The following is a 23,305-nucleotide window of genomic DNA, read 5'->3' on the forward strand; positions in this document are numbered from 1 at the left end:
AACATATATGAAATAGAACAATTAGCTCTTTGGCCATTGTTTTAGGTGGGCAGTGCGGGGGATGAGGGAGAGAGATGCTGGGGGTGCACCTAGCCAATGGGCAATGTAAGCATATTCAGCAATGCCGCAATAAGCCCTCCTGTGCTATTAATGTATGCTAATAAAAATGGAAAAAAACACAGACCAAGCTCAAATAAATTACTTAATGCTGAATCCCAAGTGCCTAGAAAAACAAGTTAAATCCAAAACCAGCAGGAAAGAGATAATAAAAATAGGTGCTGTTTGCAGGTAAATGGGTGAACTCGAGGACATCTGTTAAGTGAAGTAAGCCAGGTTCCGAAAGCCAAAGACTGTGTGTTTCTCTCATATGTGGAAGAGAGAACCAAACACAAATACAAGTGTTTTCATATATATAAATATCATATACATCATGTGCAGAACATGTTTCCAAAATGGGATGGTTACAGGAGACTAAGGGAGGAAGAAAAGAAAACAAGAATGATTGGGAGTGAATAATATTGAAATACATCACATCTGTGTAGGAACAAGACACACTGACAACTGTTGAACAATACAGGGTGGGGAAAAGGAAAAAGAAGAGTAACAGAAGGGGTTAGACAGATCAAAGTACAATATGTTCACAAGTAAAATACCAAGGCAAAACCCCACTGAACAACGAACAGACACGATGAAGTGCAGGAGTGTAAACCAGGCCATGTTAAGGGGAGGGTATTAGGACGGTAAAAGAGTGTGACTAAAGTTGTACTTTCTAAACAGGTGTGATTATAGAACACTGAAACCCGTCAAAGTCTTTTCAAGATGGGGAGTGGAAGAAGAGAGAGATTAATGCGGGGATGACCCAAACTGCAGTACAACATATGTATGTCCTTTACTCTCTCCATTCTTGAACAGTTTTAACAGGGTTTGTTTTTCCATTTTCATATATGAGTACATAATATTTCCACGTTATATGAAAACATTTAAAAAATAATAAAAAGAACAAAATAATTAAAAAAGACTAACATGGAGCTAAATTAAATAGAGAAGAGAAAAACAACAGGAAGAAGCAATGAAAACAAAAGTTGGTTCTTTAAAAAGATCAACAAAATTGCTAAACCTCACCAGGTGTGGTAGCTCATGCCTGTAGTCCCAGCATTCAGGAAGGTGAGACAGAAGAATGTAGAGGTTGAAGCTAACCAGGGCTGCATAGCAAAACCCTGCCTCCAAACATCAAAAAAGAAAGAAAGAAAACAAAAAAGGAAAAAAGAGAAAGAAAAGAGAACGACAAACCTTTAGTTAGATTGACTAAGAAAAAAATGACCAGGAAGACTTAAATTACTAAATTAGGAATTAATTTACTATGAACCTTATGCATGTAAAAGGGATTATAACAGAATAATATGAACAATTGCATGACAACAAATTAGAAAACTTAAATGAAATGAACAAATTTTTAGAAACACACAATCTCCCAAATGACTCAAGAAAAAATAGAATAGACTGTACTGATTAAATCAGTAATAAGAATAAAAAATCCCTGATAAAGAAAAGACTTTATGACCAGATTGCTTCACTGGTCAACTCTTCCAAACATTAAAAAAAGAACAAACCTCTCCCAAAGAACCAATGGAAGCTTACTGCATAACTCATCCTCTGATGCCAGTGTTGGTCTGGAACTAAAGCCGAAGCTGGCTTGGAATTGGCTTGCATGCCAGAGCCCCTGCCCAGCAAATGTGAGGCTCTGAGTTCAAACCCAGTACCAAAAAATTAAAAAAAAAAAGAAAAGACCAACATCTCCTATGAATATAGATGCAGCTGTCCTCAAACAAATTACTGGCAAATTAATTCTGGCAACATATTAAAAGGATTACACATCATGGCCAAGTGGGATTTATCCTGGTAATGCAGAGCAGTTCAACATATGAAAATCAATGAATGTAATAGATCATAATATTAAAATGGAGGAACTCCATCATGTGCTCACAGAAACAGCTTCACAAAACCAGCAGCCTTTCATAACGAACAGTCATAAAACTAGGACTAGAAGGAGACTTCCTCAATCAGATAACAGCGCATCTGTGAAAAACCCACAGTTAATCTCATACTTAATGATGAAGGATTTAAAGCTTTCCTCCAAGATGCATAACAAGATAAAGATGAATAACCTTGCCTCTTCTATTTAGCATTTTCCTGAAAGTTTCAGCAAGGGTAATTGTGCAAGAAAAGGAATAATAATAAAAAAAGACATTCAAATTGGAAAGGCAGAAATAAAACTACATTCATAGGAAATCCTAAAGAATTCACCCCAAAATGATTACAGCTAGTGCTGTAGCCCTTCTTAAACTTTTGACACTCTTGCCTCCACCTCCAGAGTGCTGGGATTACAGTCATACACCACCACACTTGGCTAAAGCTGTAAAATTCTTAGGAGAAAACACAGGGATAAATCTTTGTGACCTTGGTTTTGGCAAGGTCAAAATTAACCAAAATAAAAAATTTGTTTGCATCAAAGAATATCCTCAAGAAAGTAAAAAGACAACTTACAGAATGGGGGCAAATATTTGCAAATCACATAACTTTATTTTAATTTTTTGGTACTAGGGAGTGAACTCAGGGCCTCCTGCTTGCTAGCCTAGTACCCTTGAGTTCCAACCCCAGCCCTTTTGTTTTTATTTTGTTTTTGAGATAGGATTCTTGATGACTTTACCTGAGCTGGCCTTGAAACAATGATCCTCCTGTCTCAGCTACCCAAGTAGCTAGGATTATAGGTATGCACCACTATGTTTGCCTATAAATCATGTATGAGTCTAGTATCCAGAATATATAAAGAATTCAGGCTTGGGCTCTGACTGAAGTGGTAGAGTATCTGCCTAGCAAGTGTGAGGCCTGGGGTTGAAAATCCCACTATCACAAAAAAAAAATTATACAACTGAGCAAGAAGTAGATAAACAGGCTAGGCATGGTCATAGCCTGTAGTCCGGGCTACTGAAGCAGGAAGATCATGGAGCCCAGGAATTCCAGACCAGCCTGGGTAACAGCAAGACCCTGACTCAAAAAAAAGATTAACAGTCCAACAAAAAAATATAGACTAGAGTCAAATACTCCATACCTTAGGTGTGTAACACATTTTATGTGTTCTATTTGCTGTCTAAAAAACATTAAAATTATTTTTTGACAGTACTGGGGTTTGAACTCGGGGCTTTGTGCTTGCTAGGCAGGTGCTCTAACACTCGAGCCACACTTCAAATGGGCTCAAGACCTAGTATTTCTCCAGTGAAGGTATACAAAAGGCCAAGCAGCAAATGAGAAGATATCACGAAATGATGGGAAATGCAAAACCACGATGAGAAATCACTGCATACTAACTAGGGTGAGTTTAATACAAATAAACAGATAAATGGAAAAGGTGAATTTTACAGTATATGAATTTTACCTTAATATTTTTAAAGATCAGAATGAAGCACATGAAAATGATAGCCTTTAGTGTTCTGTTTTTAGGGCTCTGTAATTTCCTAATTGTCTATAATAAGCATGCAGTACTTTTAAAAAAGTTTTGGTGGGACTGGGGTTTGAACTCAGGACTTCAGGCTTGCAAAGCAAGTGCTATACCACTTGTACTACACCTCCACTCTATTTTGCTCTGATTTTTTTGGAGATGGGAGTCTTACCAACTATTTGCCTGGGCTGGCTTGAACTAAGAACTCCAGATTTCAGCCTCCCAAGTAGCTAGGATTACAGGCATGAGCCACTAGTGCCTGGCTTAAGCCTTTGAAGTAGAAATAATAATAAACTTCGGTCTCTCTTATCATCATCTAAAGCCAGCCTCAAACTTTAATCAACTGGGGATCTTATCAAAATGCAGATATTGGTAGAGGAAGTCTGGCCTGGGGCCTGAGCCTACATTTCTCTCTCTCTCTCTCTCTCTCTCTCTCTCTGGCAGTACTGGGGTTTGAACTCAGGGCTTCATACTTGCTAGGCAGGTGCTCTACCACTTGAGCCACCCTGCCAGCATGACACTGCATTTTTAACAAGCTTCCAATTTGTGGGGATGCTACTGGGCCTAAGACCTCAGTTTGAGATGCTACATTCTGGAAGTCAGCAGCTGGAGGAATAGACTGATGAAGCAATTCACCGAGGGACCAATGGAGAAAGGGCTATTGCTTCTAGACTCCTCCCTCGGGAGCTTATATTGTGTAGGACCTGTTTACAATTAAAAAAAAAACTCATTCATTGTAGGGGCTGGAGATGTAGCTTAGTGGTAGAGCGTGTGCTCAGCATGCACAAAGCCTTGGGTTCAAAGATAATTCATGGTTTGTCAGCAATTCATGTTTAACTGACTCTCCTGTAATTTTGTTTGCTAAGTCTTGTAGCCTTAGCCTAGGGTAGAGAGGGCTAGAGCCACAGGGCCCAGCCATCTTGCGTCTAAGACAAGTACAGCCAATTAAACAGTGTGCTTGGGGGTCCTGTTCACCCAAGAGAGCAGCTAACATGGCTGCTCCTCCTCTGGCCCACTGTGGCTTATCCTCACTCACGTCTGACCACCTGTAACAGACAGCTAGCCTTTCCTATCCCTCAGGGGTCTGTGCCCATGATGTAATGACATCATTCCTGTAAAGCACCCAGTGCACTGGCTGGCACCCACTAAGGGCCCAGGAGGTAGGAGACATGATAATTTCTTCTCTTCTTCCCCTCCCACAGTCATCGTTATGTGGTGCTAAGCACAGTGGAACCACAGCTCTGGATACCCTGGAATATGCTCACCTGGCAGGTGAATTCTGACTGCCTCCTCCAATCTAAGTCTTTGTGACTTTGGGCAAGTTCTTCTCCTTTTCTTTGCTTCCGTGTCTGTGTCTGTGAGATGAGCAGCTGGAGGGGAAGCCACTAACACCCTTTCATAGCCTGTCAATCTTAGGTGTCCATTTGAAATAAAGAACGGAGGCCACTGACTGGTGAAGAGCGTGTGACCGCAGCCACGTGGTCCCCCACTCAGGGCAGTTCCTCCTTGACCCCTGACTGTTAGCTCTAGGTCTGAGGGAGTGAGATGGTGTCAAGTGCCTTACCTGGCTGACCTCAGTGGGGAAAAGTCCATGGAGGATCCAAGGTCGTGGTGAAGTCTGTGGTCTTTCGTCTTGTTGAGCCACCTCTGATCTATTCCATACTATTCTGTAGTCTTTGGGAGGAGGGGAACTTGGTGAAGCTGGACCCAGGTGTGTCCCAGCCTCTCTCTGCCTCCCCTGGCCTCTGTTGTCCTTATGCAGTGGCCAGAGGTTATGTGTTCATCTCTTTGAATGTTGAGTCTTTTCAGCCCTTCAGAGGTCAGGGCTGCCTGGCATCAAGGCAGAGGTGTTGTCTTTCTTCCTTCTGGGCCCTGGACTGGCCCTATTGCTCCCTTTTCTGTCCAGTTGTGCCAAGCCCCCTCTTGTCCTCTCTTGGTCTGTGATTGGCTCAAGAGAGGAGTATGGGCTGGCAGGCACCCTACACAGAGCCTGGAGGCAGTATCCAGGCCTGGCTGGCCCATCCCAGGGCCCCCTGCCCACTGCCCCTTGCCAACCTGGTCCCCTTCTACCTGAGTAGAACTGATCCTCTATGATGTTCATGTTGCCATGGCAATCCTAGGTGAGAAGGCCAGAGCATTCTGTATCTGGGAACATCTACCTATCTGCCTGCTCCCAGACATGGGTGTTTGAGTTCACAGCTGTGCTGTGGTCAAAGTCTCTTCTGTGTATCCCCCATTCCTTAAGCCTCCCTTCAACCCCAAAAGAGATCTCTGTAGAGGTCTGGTGGGGACTGGAAAGGGCCCAGGATCCAAAGTCAGAAGACTGAGATTTTGGTCTCAAGTCATTGATAACTGTGACCTTGGCCAAAGTGTCCTATGTAAACTGTGGATAAAAATGTTATACTCAACTGTCCTTTGGTAATGCCTCTGTGACCTTCCATGGGCTGTTTCTCTGCATTCTTCCTAGTTTAGAGTACTCTTATTCATACTTCAAGTCCCAACTCCAGTTCTCCCTTGAACTTGGTGCATTTGGCAGAGATCTTAGGCCTTGTTATTCTGTGTTAGAGCTATTTAAGTGTTTTCCTTGGACTGAATTCTTGGAGGCAGGAGTCAGAACAACCTCTGGTTCGGTATCAGGAATGTTTTGTTGAATGATTGTACTTTGTGGAATGGGAAACAAAAGAGGGTAACCCTACTGGGTTGGTCACCATTCTTTCAGGGGTCAGTCTGGGCCCTTATCTGGGCATGGCTTGGGCCAATCCATGCTTAAGGTGACTTTACTGTGTGCCTGAGCTTATACTGGGAACATTTATTTTCATGGCAGAGACCTTGTGGGAAAAAGCATGACTTGGGCCTGAATGTCCCTGCACCAGGGTGGGATCATGAGCAGCTGTACTCATGGGAGTCTCTGGGAGACATCTTGGGGCAACTGAGAGGGATAGGGAGACTGGAGCAGCACTGCCAGGTGGTCTGGAGGAATTTCTGGTCTAAAGCCAAGGAACCTGGGTCCAGGGGAAAAGGAATGACTCCAATGTGCTCCAGTTCTCCTTCGTAGCTCTATGGCTGCTGATCAGGGTCAGGCTGATGACGGGTGAGGAGCCTTCCAATACCAGCATTGACCCTGGCCAACCAGTCAGGCTTTCCTGGCAAGAGCCTGCTAGTCAAGGGCGCCCTCCAGTGGCCAAGATAGGGGAGGCAGGAACCTGTTTGCACAAAGGCAGCATTTTCCTATATTCTTTAATACAGAGTGAGCCTGATTCTATGCTTCTTATTAAGTATATGCTTTTAATCATCTAGTAGGTGGAAAGCTCTCTCCTGTGTGTCAGTGAATGTGTTGGGAATGAAGAGTGAAAACAAGACAGGGAAACAGTGCCTTTCAACAGTGATTCTCAGCCTAGGCTGTATATTAGGATCACTTAAAAAAAACAACAAAAACACCTGAGCCAGGTATTAGGAATGCATATGTGTGTGGAGGGAGGTGGGTCAGGCACCAAAGGCTTGCAAATGTCACCAGCAAAAGCTGAGAACCACTGATTTGGAAAGCTAACAAGTGTTCTATCCACCGTTTTCACCTGGTTGTCTTGGCAGACATTACTGTCCCATGTCACAGATGAAGACACAGAGGCTGGAGCCAATCATCTCCCTTCCCTGTTCACCTAAGGACAGTGGTGGTGCGGTGGGGAGGCACAAATACCCCCACGCTGCTGTCCCTGATCTCCACGGCAACAACAGTTTTATTGTTTGCTGTGATTAGAAAAGTAGCCAAGGTCATTGTGAAACAGTTTTGCTTTTCTGGACAGAGAATTTAAAGGCAAAAGTGATGTGTGAAAAAAGTCACCTGCGAGTTCAGCATTGTGAAGACTTGGGGGTATGGCTGCAAGGGGAAAGGGAGGGCAGGGATTTATTTTCAGGTTCAGGATCATTGTAATAATGGCTTCTGAACTGTGGTCCTAAGACCATTCACATCATAATCCCCTGCAGTGTCTCCAAGGACACAGACTCAGATGGTGCAGAAGCTGCATGTTTAGAAAGCATTCTGGGCCATTCTTACAGCCACTAGAGACCAAGAACCACTGCTGCTTGGAGCTCTGCTCTTTGCAATTAACAATGTTACCAGGCTGGCATTGGTAGACACCCAACACTACCAGAGCCTTAGAAGAGGCCTCAGAAGGGACCAATGTATTAAAATGTAGCAAATCAGCTGCTGAGATTCTAACCAGCTGCCCCCAGGGATCTGAGCCATTTTGCACAGCATAAACACTAGGGCTTCCACATCATCTCCCTCCAGGCTGGGCCCCACACCTGGCCACCTACCACCCTTCTTCTCCCCTAGTTCTGGTGCGCCTATTAACAGGCCCCACCAACCAATCACAGCCAGAACAACCTATGATGTCACCAGCAGCCAATCAGAGCTTCCTCACCAACATATGCAGAATTCTGTCACTCTTACTGAGGTGATGAAATTCCAAAGGAACACCATCCTTTTCAGACAGGAAAACTGAGGTAAAAGAGGAGCAGAGCCCACTCAGGGTCGGCATGCTGGTCACCACAGAGTGGGGACTAGAAAGAAGCCAGGACTTCCGATTGTAGCCAGTGTTCTTTCCATGGCCAATAAGGCTGTTGAAGGCCCCCCAGGGCCTGGACAGAGGCTTCTCCTCCCTGAATAGCTCCTGGTATGAGAGATGAGGCTCAGCGCTACTCCCTACTCTCCCTGCAAGACCTCAGGGCAGCAGATCTCTCAACCTCTGGATCTTAATTTTAAGGTCATGGTAGAGGAGTGTTGCTCCAGATTCTAGCTGGTCTTAGCTGGACACTCCCAGGAAAGAATTAGAGGGGCCTTGGCCAGGCTGTGCTGGTTGCTGCTTCTGAGCAGATTATGAAGAGGGACCCACACAAGGACTCCCTTGTCCAGGCCTGTGCTTATGGAGTCAGGTGACTGCTCAGTACACATGTACGTGGGCAGTACCAGCCTCAAAGTGTGGGCAGGGACATTGGCCACAGGGTCTCAGAAAGCCCCACCAGCCCAGTGGCCAGTCCTTTTGTGCGATCTCCTGGCCAGCTTGGAGTCCCACCTGTGAGTAGGGGGTGCTGGGGTAGCAGGGGTGGGGGCTTTGAATGCCTTTAGGGATAGATGACTGCCTGTGTGTGTGTATGATGTGTACATGTAGGTAGCACACGTGTAAGTGTATGACTCTTGTAGGTCTCTGCAAAGGTCCTGTGGCAGGAACGCTTTGTGGCATCAAAACAAGTGAGGGAGGGGAAGGATCGGTGATGGCTACAGTATGTTTTGTTGAGCATCTGCTATCAGAACACACTAGGAGGAGGAAGCAAGCTGTAAGCCACAGATATCCTATATGACTGTTTGGGAATATGTGCTGCATAGGACAATCAAGCAAGCTGGGACAATGGGACCCTGTTTCCAGGCATCCTTTCTAATGAGGTACCCTGGAGTGGGAATGAGTCATGCAGTTATTTCAGGAAGATCGTCCCTCAGCAGCTGAATCAGCAGGTAGAAAGGTCCTGGGGTCACCATTCAGTAAACATTATTGGAACATCTCCTCCAGCTCCTTTGTGCTGGGAATGAGGACACGTGGTGGACAGGGTTGACTGTCTTACTTCAGGGTGGTTGAGGGAGCTTGAGCAGCTAATGAACCAGACTGGCTCAGAACACTGCCTGGCTCAGAGGACCTGAACTCAGTGTGTGGATGCTGTTGCTGCTACCGCCCTGGTCCTCTGATCCCTACTCATGTCACTCTCTGCCTGCCTGTCCACTAGGACCCCAGTACTGGGCCATGACCATCACTTACACAAACCAGGTGGCTAACGCCCGCTTGGGCTCTTTCTCACGCCTGCTGCTGTGCTGGCGAGGCAGCATCTACAAGCTGCTCTACGGCGAGTTCCTTATCTTCCTGCTCTGCTACTACACCATCCGCTTCGTCTATAGGTACAGGTGGCAGAGACAGGGCCAGCCTGGGGCTTTTGGAGCTGCTGGGAGATGCGGGGGGGGGGGGGGGGGGGGGAGGTGGTTCCCTGCCATCTTGGAGGCCAACTATAAGGCTGAGCTGAGCTGAGCTCCGGCCAGACCCCAGGGGCTGGGGAAAGAAAAGAAATCAGATTGAGGCCTGGGGGTATAGCTCAGTGATAGGTCGTTTGCCTAGAAGGTGCAATGCCCTGAGTTTGGATCCTCAGCAACCACCCCCCCCACCACCAAAAAAAATATCAGATTGAGAAGACAGCTCAACCCAGGCCCGAAGACCTAAGGCACTCTGCTCCAATCCAGGGAGGGGCCCAGAACCCAGGCCTGAGCTGCTCCCACTGAACAGGCCTGTTACTGAATCCCACACAGGCTCTCAGGCTCAGATTGCACATTTTAAATATATATACACATATATATGAAAATATTTATCTAAATGATAAAATGTAGGACAGATATAATCACAGAGTATTTGATAGTATTTTAAGTTGAGAAAGCTTTAATTAAAATGGATTGAAAAATATAAAATTTTTCAATTTTTTTTGTGGTATGGGGTTAGAATTCAAGGCCTCATTGCTAGGCAAAAGCTAAAATTCTTGAGTTTATACTAATAACACAGAACATTAGTCTTCTCTGCTACTTTTTTTTGTGGAATGGGGGGGTTGAACCCAGGGCTTCATGCTTGCAAAGCAGGCACTCTACTGCTTGAGCCACACCTCTGGTCCATTTTGGTCTGGTTATTTTTTGGAGATGGGGGGTCTCATGAACTATTTGCCCAGGCTGGCCTCAAACCTCGATTCTCTTAATCTCAGCCTTCCAAGTGGTTAGAATTACAGGCATGAGCCACCAGTCCTTTTTATTAAAAGTTTTATTTTAGAGTTTATTGTTTTTAGAGCAATTTTAGGTTCACAGCAAAATTAATACAGCGAGTTCTCATATGTGCCGATCCCACAGCTCCACACTAGCTACAGTGAACTTACACTGACACATTCACAGTTTACATTAGGATTCACTCTTGGTGTTGTACGTTCTACCGGACTGGACGAGTATCTTCTGCATCCACCATTATAGCATCACACAGTATTATAAGGCAGTAGTTTATTGCCCTAAAATCCTCAGGGCTCCACCTACCCATCCCTCTCCACCACACATTTTTAAAAGACCAAATACCGTTTGTTTCAACCTGCTTTTAAACAAACGCTTATAAGGGTCGTTGGTGCCCCAAAGTGACTCCTCCACAGGTCTTTCCTTCCTACCCCTCAGCAAGTGGCCAGCATGAGGAATCTCGCAGGTCTCCTCTAGCTTGTCTAGGTTTTATCCTGGCTCAGGCGAGATGGGCTCTGGGCTAGGCCAGTAGAAGGGACAGGAAGACATGGGACAGCATGTAGGCAGCCCTGCTCCTACCTTAGGCTGAGTGAGACATGCCATCTCCTATAGTGTCCAGCCATCTCCACTGTCCCCTCTACGTCGCCCCCCACCCCGCAGGCTGGCCCTCACCGAGGAACAGCAGCTGTTATTTGAGAAGCTGGCTCTGTATTGCGACAGCTACATTCAGCTCATCCCCGTTTCCTTCGTGCTGGGTGAGCGCTCCCTGCCGGCTGCCTGGGGTCCCGAGGCCGCTGCCGACGTTAGGCAGACCCAGGGTGAACCACCAGGGGACAGGAGCGGGAGGGAGGCAGGCCAGTGGTGGGGATGCCTCTGTGTACTTTAGGTGAAAGTGCAGACTGCAGCCAGAGACTAAAGTTAGATATTTGGAAGGACATCCTGCTGTTGGCACTCTAGACCCGGCTTTCTGAGGGAGGAGCTAATAGTGTCCTGGATCCTCTTTACAGTAGAGGAGGGGGTCAGGGGGATTTCTGGGATCCCAGAGACAAGAGTATTTCGCGTTTCCATGGGTGGTTCTGACTGCCTTCCCATCCCGAGAGCCTTCCAGGAAGGCTGCATCAGAAAGATGGGGAAACTGAGGCCTCACTACCCATCGCTGGTCTCTGGCCACAGCCCAAATCCTCATCCCTTGTGCCCAGGTTTCTATGTGACGCTGGTCGTGACCCGCTGGTGGAACCAGTACGAGAACGTGCCATGGCTCGATCGTCTCATGAGCCAGGTGTCAGGCTTCGTGGAGGGCAAGGACGAGCATGGCCGGCTGCTGCGGCGCACACTCATCCGCTATGCCAACCTAGGCAACGTGCTCATCCTTCGCAGCGTCAGCACTGCGGTCTACAAGCGCTTTCCCAGCCTCCAGCACCTGGTGCAAGCAGGTGGGCGGGGCCTGGAGTGGGAGGGGCCAGGGCCGCCAGCGTTGGGTGGGGGCGGGGCCAGAAACTGAGAGGGCGTGCAGGAGCTGGCGATGGGTGGAGCCAGAATCCCCTGGACTGGAGGACTTGACTGGTGTGTGGGGCCAAGATGGGCGGGGGTGGGGTGGAGGGGAGGGGGCAGAATCGGGCACTTGAAGGTAGGGAGAGGACAGAACAAACTGAGGACAGGGGTTTGAGGCAGTGTCAAGGACCTTCCAGGGATAAGGGCTTGGGAAGTGATGAGGTACTCTGTTCTACAGTTTCCAGTTTGGCATTCTGCCACAGGTCTCTGGCCTCCCTCTTGGCCTTGACTGACCGTGACTTTGGACAATAACACAGATCTTCCCACGTGTTCATCCCAGAACAGCACACAGCAGGCGCCCAGTAAATTTATTTGTTGAAAGAAAGAGGATGGCAAAAGAGTGTCAAGGTCCTTAGGGGCTCAGTAGGGCCTGGCTTGGTCACCCTGTGCCGGTCACTTCGTCTGCAAGTTCTCCCACGTTCTTCACTTTACCCTGCAGGCTTCATGACTCCTGCAGAATACAAGCAGTTGGAGAAGTTGAGCCTACCGCACAACATGTTCTGGGTGCCCTGGGTGTGGTTTGCCAACCTGTCAACGAAGGCCTGGATCAAAGGTCGGATTCGGGACCCTATCCTGCTCCAGAGCCTGCTGAATGTGAGCCACTATACAGATGGGGTGGGGTGCAGTGGGGAGGTCATGGCCCGGGAGAACAAGGTTTTCTACAAGGAGAGTACTGCAGTCCCTGCGGTTCTTCCCAAAGGCTGTGGTGGCGCTGCAGGGTCTGTTAACAGGATTGCACAGCCCAAGGTGGCTCCAGATGCTCCTGGTGATGAAGTCCTGGTTGCTTTTTGCTAGATAAGGAGACAGGAACAGAGAGGTCTGGTGAGCTGCTTATGACCACCAAGTCAAGGCTGGTCCATAAACAACAGGTGTGAGTCTAGAGGAGCAGGTGGTGTCAGACCCCATCTTTCCTTACTGTTTTCCAGGAGATGAGTGCCTTGCGAACTCAGTGTGGACACCTGTATGCTTATGACTGGATCAGTATCCCACTGGTATACACGCAGGTGAGGACTGGGCTGCTGAGGCTGTCCCTTTGGGAAACAGAGGCTAGGAAAACCCAGGAAGCCGATTCACCTAGAGACTGAGAAACCAATCTCACCCTGGGAGTTGGACCTTGACTTTGAAGGCTCTGTCTAGTGCCAAGTTTAGGGTATACATGCTCCTGCCTTGTCCAGCCCAGTAGAGGCGGTGTTATTGTTCGTCTTAAATATTGATCTCACACAGAGATCAAGTGTGAGCAAGGCCTCAGACTCCCATCCTTGAGTTTCCTGATTCCAGGGTCTCTGCTGGCTTCTTTCTGCTGTCACCTTCTTCTTTTTTTCCCCTCCCAGGTGGTGACCGTGGCAGTGTACAGCTTCTTCCTGGCTTGCCTGGTTGGGCGGCAGTTTCTGAATCCAGCTAAGGCTTACCCAGGCCACCAGATGGACCTTGTTGTGCCTGTCTACACATTCCTGCAGTTCTTTTTCTACATGGGCTGGCTGAAGGTGAGCCTTTCCAGGACCCACTGAGCTGTGGGCATGGCCAGAAGCATCATGGCCAGCACTGCCTGGAATGAAGATGGACAGCCAGGAAAGGAGAGTTTCAAATGTGGAGAGCACACTGCTGGGCCCATCTCACAGCCCTTCGGTCTGTGTGCTCCCTACATTTTTATATATAAGAAAGCTGAGACCCCAACAGCAGAGGGACCCACTTGAAGCCTGTGACTGAGTCCAGGGCTTTGTGCAAGGCCAAGACCTTAGCAGATGTGAAGACACAGGGAGCTCAGCGATCCTTCCCCTAGGAGAGTGTTCTTCAAATGTTTGTCCAGAACAAGGGGAATTCATGGGATAAAAGTTGCTGTGGCAGACCCTGTTGGTAAGGCAATCTCCCATCATCAGTCAGCTGTCTAATCTGTTCCTTCTACTTGTTAAAACAAAAACGCTGAGGTTAGCCTAATGTGGTGGTTCAAGCCTGCAATTCCAGCACTGGGAGGCTGAAGTGGGAGGACAGAGTTTGAGGCCAGCCTGAGCTACATAGTGAGATTTTGTATTAAGAAACAGACAAACAAACAAAGAAAGCAAGTCTGAGGTTGGCTACCCCTCTGTCCTTAACAAGGCAGGTTGGTACCAACTTTCCTTACTCATTCACACTCCAAGTGGCTTCATCCAATACTCCTAATGGGAGTCCTGAATAGCAATTTTTTCCCTACTTCTTTGCTTTTCCTTCCTTTTCCTACCCATTCACCCTCTTTTTCTATTATTTATTTATTTATTTTTGGTAATGATGGTGGGTCTCTCTTCCTCCCTTCTTCCCTCCCTTTCTCTGTCTCTGTCTGTCTCTCTTACACACACACACACACACACACACACACACACACACACACACACGCAGTGCTTTTTGTCCTATATCTTCTCCCTATTACCTATGGTCTCTAAAGATCCAACCAGATCATACCAATTTCATGCCTAAAAATTGTGCAAGGTGCCCCAGCGGTTTGCAAGATGTCCCCTGAAACTTCAGGCAGCTCATCACCTCTGTGGGACTTTATGTGTATTTGAGAGATTGGTATCTAGGAAACTGCCCACCTGGACCACTTTTTAGTTGAGAACAGCTTCAGCATATATCTCTGTTGCTTTAGAAAATAGTAAGTGAATGTTTGAATCAGTAAATGAATGAGTATATAAAATTATGCAACTCCAGGTAAGATATGTGGGGTGAGATTAGGATGGTGACTCAGCTGAGTGATACATGCAGGGACAGGTATGGTATTTGGGGAGGGACTGCTTCAGGAAAGTCAGAGGGGTTCACTGGCCAGAAGGGCAGGAGCATCTGTGTGGGTACCCCATGTGTGGGTGGCTGAAGCCCTACACTGTGGCTTTGAAGACAGCTGTCAGGCAGGAAGGGCATCATGGGGGTGTAGAAATGGCAAGATCCAAGGTTTAAGAGCTCAGAGGAGTTCTACCTGAAAGTTTCCAGAGCTTCATCTGTTCCCAAGGTGGCAGAGCAGCTCATCAACCCCTTTGGAGAGGATGATGATGATTTTGAAACCAATTGGATCATCGACAGGAACTTGCAGGTATGGAAGAGGGAGGGAAGCTGCACCACAGAGCTTCCGAAGCTGGACCATAGAAGAGGGATCCTGCAGTTCTGTAGGAGGCCTGATAGTGAATTGTCTTCCCCCTCCCCCAACTCCAACCCTTTTAACAGCCAACCATTCACTCACAGGATTCTCACCTCACCTTTTTTTGTGTGTGTGTGGTAGTGGGGGTTGAATAAAGGGCTTCACTCTTGCTAGGTAGGCACTCTAACACTTGGGTCACACCTCCAGCTCACCTCAATTTTTGAGGCTGTATCAGTTTCTTCATTTCACAGGTAGGAAAACTGAGGTCCACAGAGAACAAAGTGACTTTGCTAAGTCATCAGGTAAGTTCATGGTCCTGCCTAAGCTGACCTTTCTGTTAGATTTCCCTTCTCTGTCCTTGGTGGCCAGGTGTCCCTGTTGTCTGTGGATGAGATGCACCAAGATCTGCCTCCCATGGAACGAGACATGTACTGGAATGAGACAGAACCTCATCCTCCCTACACAGCTGCTTCTGCCCAGAGCCATCGACCTTCCTTTCTGGGCTCCACCTTCAACATCAGGTTGGCACTACCAGGGAACTGCACCCTTAAGTGCAGGGCTTGCCTAACAACATAGAACAGCACTTGTTAATACATATTTGGTGCCTAATAAGGGCAGGGCAGTGCACTATGCTTTTCATAGACATAACTTTTCTTTCCTCCCAATAACCCTGGTTTGTTATCCCCAGTCTTCAGACGATTAAGTACAAGATCAGGGAGGTTAACTAAGTTGCCCAGTCCAAAGTCACATAGCTAACAAAGGGCACATCTGAGCCAGGTATGTCTGCTTCTTCTTCCTCAGTCTCAGTCCTCTCTGTGGTGTGTGCAAGGACTCCTTAGACTAGAAAGGTTGTTAGGCCCCACCAGTCTCAACTCTCCTTCCTGGTCTAGAGTTGGAACCCGAGACCCAGAGAGAAAAGGGACTCAAGAGCAGTCAGTGACCAGTGAATAGTGGGAGATTAGGACCTGCTTCCTAACTCTGACCAGATTCCAGGATGTTTTGAAAGTGGGGTTCCCTGGGATAGGGGAGGGGCAGCAAATGTGTCTTGGCAGGAGGTGGGGCCATTATAGTACCTCCATACCTCCAGAATAGACTTTGTCCTACAAAGTAAAGGCCTCAGGCCACTTGCAACCGTCAAATTTTCCTCTGCCTGGTTCTACTTCTGATTCCATCCAAATCCCTCCCAGATGCAGTGGGCCAAGGGCCATCCTAGATAGTCCTGTGTCCTCAGGATGACTAAGCTGAGAGGGTTTTGGAGAGTGTATGGCTCATCAGGGTCCATACTCAAAATCCTCTTGCACAGTGTATAGCGCTCTTTTTGAAGAAACAAATGGCTTAGGAAACTGAAATTAGGATTTACTAGAGTCCATAATTAGTGTGAGGAAGGATTGGAAAAGTGATACAGTGAAGGCTGGCAGCTTACTTAGGTCAGAAACATTTCTGTATGTTTCTGGGCCCTATAGTCTGAACCTCAGTATTTGAAGGTTGGGGTGGAGAGGTAGGTAACAGAGTAACATGTAAACTTTGCCTCCAAGGACTATGCAAATTAGTGAGGGAGCTCAAACCTAAGGTCCAAATTGGGTACGGGCACAAAGAAATGAATGCCTAAGCCTGGCACCAGTGGCTCAAACCTGTAATCCTAGCTACTGAGGAGGCAGAGATCAGGAGGATTGAGGTTTGAAGCCGCCTGGGCAAATAGTTCTTGAGACCCTATATCAAAAAACCCATCACAACAAAGGGCTGTGGAGTGGCTTAAGGTGTAGGCCCTGAGTTCAAGCCCCAGAACTGCAAAAAAAAAAAAAAAAAAAAGAAAGAAAGAAAACAGTGAATGCCTAGGAAACACACAGGACAGAGAACAGAGGTTGCCTTTGGCTGCCTGAGAGGCAGCCTCCTTGAGTCTGTAGCTAGGCCTTGGATCATGGGGAGAATTTAAACATAGGAATGACAGGCCACACTCTGGGGTAAGCTTTTTCTTGCAGAGTAAAGGTCTTGGGTCCCCAGGAAGTCTGCTGCTAGGAAGCCAAATGTCTTTCTTGGTGGTTGTCGCTCTCCAGTTGGAACCATAAATCCCTTGTCTTGTTCAAGGGATTGTCACTCTTTATCTGAATCAACCATACCGGGGACCTGCAGAGTCCACTGCCGGGGGTGAGAGGTTTTAGCAGGAGGAAGAGGAAGCCCTTAAATGCCAGGTTAAGGGCCGGATGTAAATAGTAGGCAAGAGGGAGCCAAAACAGTGAGATGAGCTGGGCACCTTGAGGAACTTACTGGGAGGTGCAGGACAGTTGGGAGAGAGGGCACATACTTTGGGAAGAAGGCTGGCAGCCTTGGTTCTGGCCAGGTGAGGGACATGCAGGGGGTGGTAGTGAGGGAGAAGTAAGGTCAGGTTTTAATCCTTGTCTACCCACTCAATCCTGAGCATCCTGCTTCTTTCCAGTCTGCAGAAAGAAGAGATGGAGTTTCAGCCAAATCAGGAGGAGGAGGAATACACTCACACTGACATCATTGGCCGCTTTCTAGGGCTGCAATCCCATGACCACCATCCTCTCAGGATAGACTCCAAGACCAAACTACTAAGGTCCAAGAAAGAATTGTACTTTGAGGGACAGCCCATGAACACCAAGCAGAATCCTAGGGGCCAGGAAGACAGTAAGGTCTGGAAACTTAAGGGGGTAGAAGCCTTCAAGGCTGCACAACTATATGAGAGACCAGGCTACCACAGTGCCCCACAGACGCCCCTCAGCCACACTCCCATGGTTTTTCCCCCAGAGCAGTCAGCACCCTCAAGGCTTCACGATGTTCCAGGCACAGACACCGAAGACAAAAGCATAAAGCCTACGACTTCTGGGGTTAACAGTTTTGAAGTGCTCCCAGGTGAGGGAGCCTCCATGGAACACCTAGAAGTAGGTCATGTGAGAAGGAAAACTGTGGAATTTAACCTGAGAAATATGCCAGAGATTCCCAAAGATCATTTCAGAGAATCACATATGGAACAATCGCCAAGAAATAGACCCACTATACTCAAAGATCATGCAGATCCCTACTGGGCTTTGGAAAACAGGTTTGTCCACCCAAACCAGGGTCATTCCATTTCCTTGTGTGACCCCTTTCCTGCCCCATCTTCCCTTGCTCTGAGCCTACCCTTCCTCCACAATTTCCCATGGTTCAATTACTGCCAGTGCATGCGGGGGCGGGGGGGGGGGGAGGGGGAGGGGGAGGGGAGATCTACATCCCACACTGGCTAGAGGTGTGCATCAGATACCTCAACAGGGGCCCCAGGCAGTGCTAGGAGCTTTTGTTTACTTCACCCAAGATACAGACATCACCAGACTTCCCTGGGATCCACAGAAGGAAGAAGTTGCACAAAGAATGCGAGGGGCTGCTTGAAGTCTAGCAGACCAGATTTAGATGGGCCAATGTTATCACTGGTCCAGGTTACTTTGTACAGGAGGGGCTGACACAAAACCAGGTAGAATTTGGTCTCTAGGCTGTAGTCCAAAAACTGGACTCACTGCCTAGTCAACTAGGTGATGGCAAGTCAACACTCACCCAGAGCCCTTCATGGTAGAACCGAAGCACTCCAGGAAAGGGTGGCAGGTGCTGCCTCACCCCTAGGAACTGGCAGGTGGCGAGGTTCCCTTGGGGATATCAACAAAACACCTACCAACTTCATGCTTCTTTAAGCCTAAAGCTGTCACAAACCAAGATACTTCCCTTTGTTCTAGATTTCTCATTTTTGCCCCATTACAAACATCCTAGTGCATTCCAATCACAAAATGGGGAGTAAGTATAACTTTATTTATACATTCTGTTTCTTTTGTGGTCTGAACATCTAACTTACGTGACTGAGAACTAAAAAGGACAATGATTTCAGTCCTACTTTTAGTTCAGACACTTCTGATTTATATAGGGAGGATGTTTAAGACCTGCCTCAACTTTTGCCCTTGGGCTAAAAAATTTAGTCTTGAAGCACTTCCCTTTCTCGTGCTATTAACTCTCTCAAATCCTCCACAGGGATGAAGCTTGTGCCTAAGCTGAGGGGTGCTTCACTGCCTGGTTCTCGCCTGCCTGTATGCCAGTGGTACACTGCCTACACTGGAGAGTACGTTCAACAGTCTGAATTAAACGGTCGGCTTAATGAATAACAAAAATAAGTAGTCCAGGACTACTTCCGCCTTCACATGCCTTTTTATACAAAAAATTATGTAAGCTAGAATGAACCACTGTAAACATGTTCACATAGAACACCTAGTTCAGAATGAATGGTTCTGTCTGAATTTAACACAACCGTTTGTTGGTTTCTTTCCCAAACAAGAGTTTAATGAACAGAAGTATCTCTCCAGGTATTTCACTGTGATTAATGTGAATGATACTGAATTGCAGCACAGAATTTGGCAGATGGCTAAGACAGATTTCTGACTCATCCCACAATCTCAAAGACAATAGCTGGGTACCAAATATCTTTATTTGAAGGAATGGTACAAATTAAAGAACTTAAATGGATTTTTGGTACAACTTATAGAGAAGGTAAAAGTAACCCCACAATATGCATGCACTGCCTTGGTGACCAGAAGTCACTCCATGGCTTTGGGGAAGTCAGCCTAAGGCTTAGCTCTGGTTATCACCATCTCCCAGGGTGTGCTTGTCAAAGAGATATTCTGCCATTCCAGTTTCAGGGGCTCCCATCTTGCGCAAGTTGGTAACATGGTCACCCAATTCTTTGATGGATTTCACCTGCTCGTTCAGGTAATGAGTCTCGATGAAGTCACACAACTAGAAAAAAGAACAGGGAAGAAAGTTATTGGTCAGCTTTCCCAACCCCTAGGGCAAAGGATTTCCTTACCCCCTACGTTTCCAATACTTACGTGGGGGTCATTTTTATCAGTGGCCAGTTTGTGCAGTTCCAGTAGTGACTGATTCACACTTTTTTCCAATTGCAACGCACACTCCATTGCATTCAGTCCACTCTCCCAGTCATCACGGTCTGGTTTCTGAATGAGAGGTTAAGTCTATTTATATGCAGTCTATCAATTAACACCAGAGTCAGCAAGCAACTAACATCTAAACATGCTTTAGCAAAAGGGAGGTCTAAATTTTCCGACAGCAGCTTTCACTTCAACATGCTTGTCCATTACTGTTTGCAGGTACAATGGCAAAAAGCCCAGTGTGTCATTATCTAAGTAAGGATCACTGCTAGTCTGTAAGACATCCCAGGTATCTTTTGCTCACCTTGATATCCTGCAGGAAGATTCTGCCGCCTCGTTGGTTCTGCAGCTTCATCAGTTTCTCAGCGTGCTCCCTCTCCTCATGAGATTGGTGAAGAAAATATTTGGCAAAGTTCTTCAACGCCACATCATCCCGGTCAAAGTAGTAAGACTGAAAGTGGAACATGAACATGTTATGTTGAGGAACCTCCAGGAAGGCAGCTGTAACAGACTGTGGGTAGTAAGGGTTGCTTGCTACTCTAGCCTGTCTTTCTAAAAGCACAGTAAGGGGTCAGTGCCTAAAGAGATTGGGGACATACGTGTTACTGGATGAAACTCAACAGTAGTTTACTTCCATTCTGAAACAGAAATTTGAACTTGATCCTTAAAGGTTATTACTTGGAACCTTTAGAGTACCATGGGAATTTCCACTAGCAGAGTGCCATACAGATTATATTAGTTCAGAGGAAATTTCTTAAGCCAGGGCCAAGTTTGACTGCCTGCAGGGAAGGTGTTGCATTGTTTAGTCTTGTTTTACTTCTCCTCCACGATATCATATTAAAACAAGCTCATGAGCTCGCCATCTGTACATACAGTAGAATGGCTGATTTATAAGACTGATCCATCATGTCAAGTGACAATTGAGGACAATGCTAGTGTAAACCTATTACTAGGAGAAAGCAAAAATACGATTTTCAGCTTTAGATACTCGTTGTATTTGGGACTGTGAGGGAACGACAATCACAGAAACCAGGGCTTGTTTCAAATCCATTTGGAACATGTCTATTTTTGGATAATTTTCACAATCACAAGGCAATTCTAAGGATGGCTCCCACTACACCCCCTAAACCAGAATTTCAGAGACTGAGATGATCACTGCATGCAAACCTCCTCATCCAGTAACTTGGTGGACTTTGTCCAAGGACTAAGGGCTCAATTGGGGAGCTGTAACTCCACCGCACGCCGAGGTGCAAGGACAGGTGACACTTTGGGGACCGCAGAAGGGGAGATTTCTAGAGATAATGTTTCAATGTAAGTGGGGCTTAAAGATAAGCAAAGCAGAGAGGTGGAGACCGCTGCTCGGAGGGGTAAGGGTAAGCACACACGAGATAAGCTACTTTGCACCAGCCTCCAAGGCTGTTATTCGACACCATTACCCAGCAGGCCGCCCATGCTCAGGGGGATGGGAGCTGGAGACCTAAGCAAACAGAGATCCTAAGGGCTACGTGATCGGCGGAAGAAGGGACGGGGTGCAAAAATCCACCTTCCTAACCGCAGGGTTGATCGATCGGACCAGTGCCCGTCGTGCAACAACCGGATTTCAGAAAATCAGGCTCACTTAATGAAGGGTTTGCGGGTGTGTGTGGGGGGGGCTTTATCTATAAAGCAGCCCTCCCAGGGGACAGCATGAAAAGACCAAGTGCCCAGACTTTCTGCGCCAGGAAAGCACAGGGAGGCCTGAGCAGCCTCCATTTCCAGAAGGGCGCAGCTGGCCACACCCCGCTCCGCCCCGCCTTGTCCCCCGCGGGCCGGGGAGGCCGCGCCCGGCCCCCACGCCGCCTCGCCCCGCCCGCGCTCACCATGGACAGGTACGCGTAGGAGGCGTAGAGCTCCAGGTTGATCTGGCGGTTGATGGCGGCCTCCGAGTCCTGGTGGTAGTTCTGGCGCACCTGCGAGGTGGACGTGGTAGTCATGGCGGCGGCTAGGAGAGGTGCGGTGGCTGCACGGCGCTGGAGCGGTGGCGGTAGCCTTGGGGCGGTCCGAGGACGCTGCGAGGAGGTGGCGACGAGCGTCTGGCTTTGAGCGGCCGGCCGGGATGGGGGTCGAGCGCCGGGTTCCGTTCAAGCACTGTTGAAGCAGGAAACCTCGGCGACTCTTCGGCGAAGAATGTCTGGCGCAGATGGCTGCCCAGCCGCTCTTATAGCGGGAGCTGGCGTCAGATCACGCCCCGACCAATCAGCGCGGCTCGCCACTGGGCCCCGCCCCTTCCGGTGGGCGCCCGCCCGCCAGCGTCTGGACTCGGGCGGGGGCTCAGCGCGGGTGACTGTAGTTGGCAAGTGAGTCAGTGAGAAGTTGGGCACGAAAAGGAGGCGCATTCACTTGTGCAAAGTCTGTGAGCAGGAGCACAAAGGAGAAAAGTGTGTGTGTGTGGTCACCAGCTGTTTTAGCGGCTGCCCGCCCTTCTGTCTGCGGGGACGTGGGCCTCCTTTTCCTGAAAGCAAACATGGCTCCATGTGCAGTTTATGCAAAAAGGCTGGGCGAACGTCCTTCCCGAGGCGGGGACCGCTTCTGTGGGGACTCTTGGGGCTGAGCCACCTGGGTTTCTCAGAAAGCCGGTGGTGGCGCTTAAAATTAAGATGATTGTCTGGGTTAGAAAGAAAGGAGAAGCGACTTAGGTCTGGAAATGAGGCCCATACTGAGCCCATTTCAAAATGGCCTCTTTTTCTCAGCCACCCTTGTTGTCTTTGGAGAGAAGCTGATGGGGCTGAATGCTAGGTGACAGATGTAGGAAACGCTGCAGGGGCAAGGCCACTGTGTGTGGCCTGCAACTGTGTCCCAGGCCGAAGTGGGTGCGAGTTCGTTGGGATCAGAACTGGAGGTGTAGGTCACGCTCCTACCTGGGTTCTGGCTTCCAAGACCACTGTTGTCAATAAGGTCTTTGGAGGTGGGAGACTTAGCAAGACCCCTTTCAGGATACTCAGAAATGTGCAATGGGAGCTGGACTTCCAAACCTTGTTTTGGAAAAGCAAAGCTACTAAAATATTAAATTGCTGATAGAATTAAAGCGATTTCTCCTTCCCAGGTCTTTATTCACTTCAAAATAAGCATAACGTATGTTACTTTCAGGGAAAAGATTTTAATAGTGCTACAGCTATGATAAAGCAAGCAGAATGACACTGCTAAGCAAGGGGTGTTCTCCCTAGATTGGGGTAGGAAGTCAGGAAAGGCTTCGCTAAGATAGTGGTAGCTAAATTTGAAGAAAAAGTTCCTATTGGTACATGAAGTGGGGAGGGAGAGGGGAAAGGGAAGTCCAAGCACAGAGAACAGCATATGCATAGGCACAAAGGTGTGGAAATGTATGACCTGTTCAGGGTATCTTAAAAAAGTATGTTGGCCTGAAGAGTAGAGAATGCTAGAAAGGGTGGAATATAGAGGCA

At 47.7% G+C, this 23,305-nt stretch overlaps 2 protein-coding genes across 2 annotated transcripts; one reads left to right on the forward strand and one right to left on the reverse strand.

Annotated features, from left to right (window-relative positions):
- The first annotated feature begins 8,385 nt into the window (after positions 1-8,385).
- Best1 (bestrophin 1) lies at positions 8,386-19,578 on the forward strand. The gene is made up of 11 exons (XM_074047128.1): positions 8,386-8,570; positions 9,272-9,440; positions 10,956-11,050; positions 11,495-11,728; positions 12,286-12,440; positions 12,773-12,850; positions 13,178-13,330; positions 14,821-14,901; positions 15,316-15,467; positions 17,381-18,004; positions 18,958-19,578. Exons 2-11 carry the CDS (start codon positions 9,289-9,291, stop codon positions 18,974-18,976), a joined length of 1,743 nt encoding a protein of 580 aa, XP_073903229.1. The 5' UTR covers positions 8,386-8,570; positions 9,272-9,288; the 3' UTR covers positions 18,977-19,578.
- On the reverse strand, positions 19,391-22,010 carry Fth1 (ferritin heavy chain 1). The gene is made up of 4 exons (XM_020186261.2): positions 21,728-22,010; positions 20,173-20,319; positions 19,809-19,934; positions 19,391-19,716 (listed from the first exon to the last, which is right to left on the reverse strand). The coding sequence occupies exons 1-4, from the start codon at positions 21,839-21,841 to the stop codon at positions 19,552-19,554; spliced, it is 552 nt and encodes a 183-aa protein (XP_020041850.2). The 5' UTR covers positions 21,842-22,010; the 3' UTR covers positions 19,391-19,551.
- Between the last annotated feature and the right edge of the window lie 1,295 nt (positions 22,011-23,305).

The sequence above is a fragment of the Castor canadensis genome, chromosome 1, assembly GCF_047511655.1.
Source record: "Castor canadensis chromosome 1, mCasCan1.hap1v2, whole genome shotgun sequence".
NCBI classification, from domain to species: domain Eukaryota; kingdom Metazoa; phylum Chordata; class Mammalia; order Rodentia; family Castoridae; genus Castor; species Castor canadensis.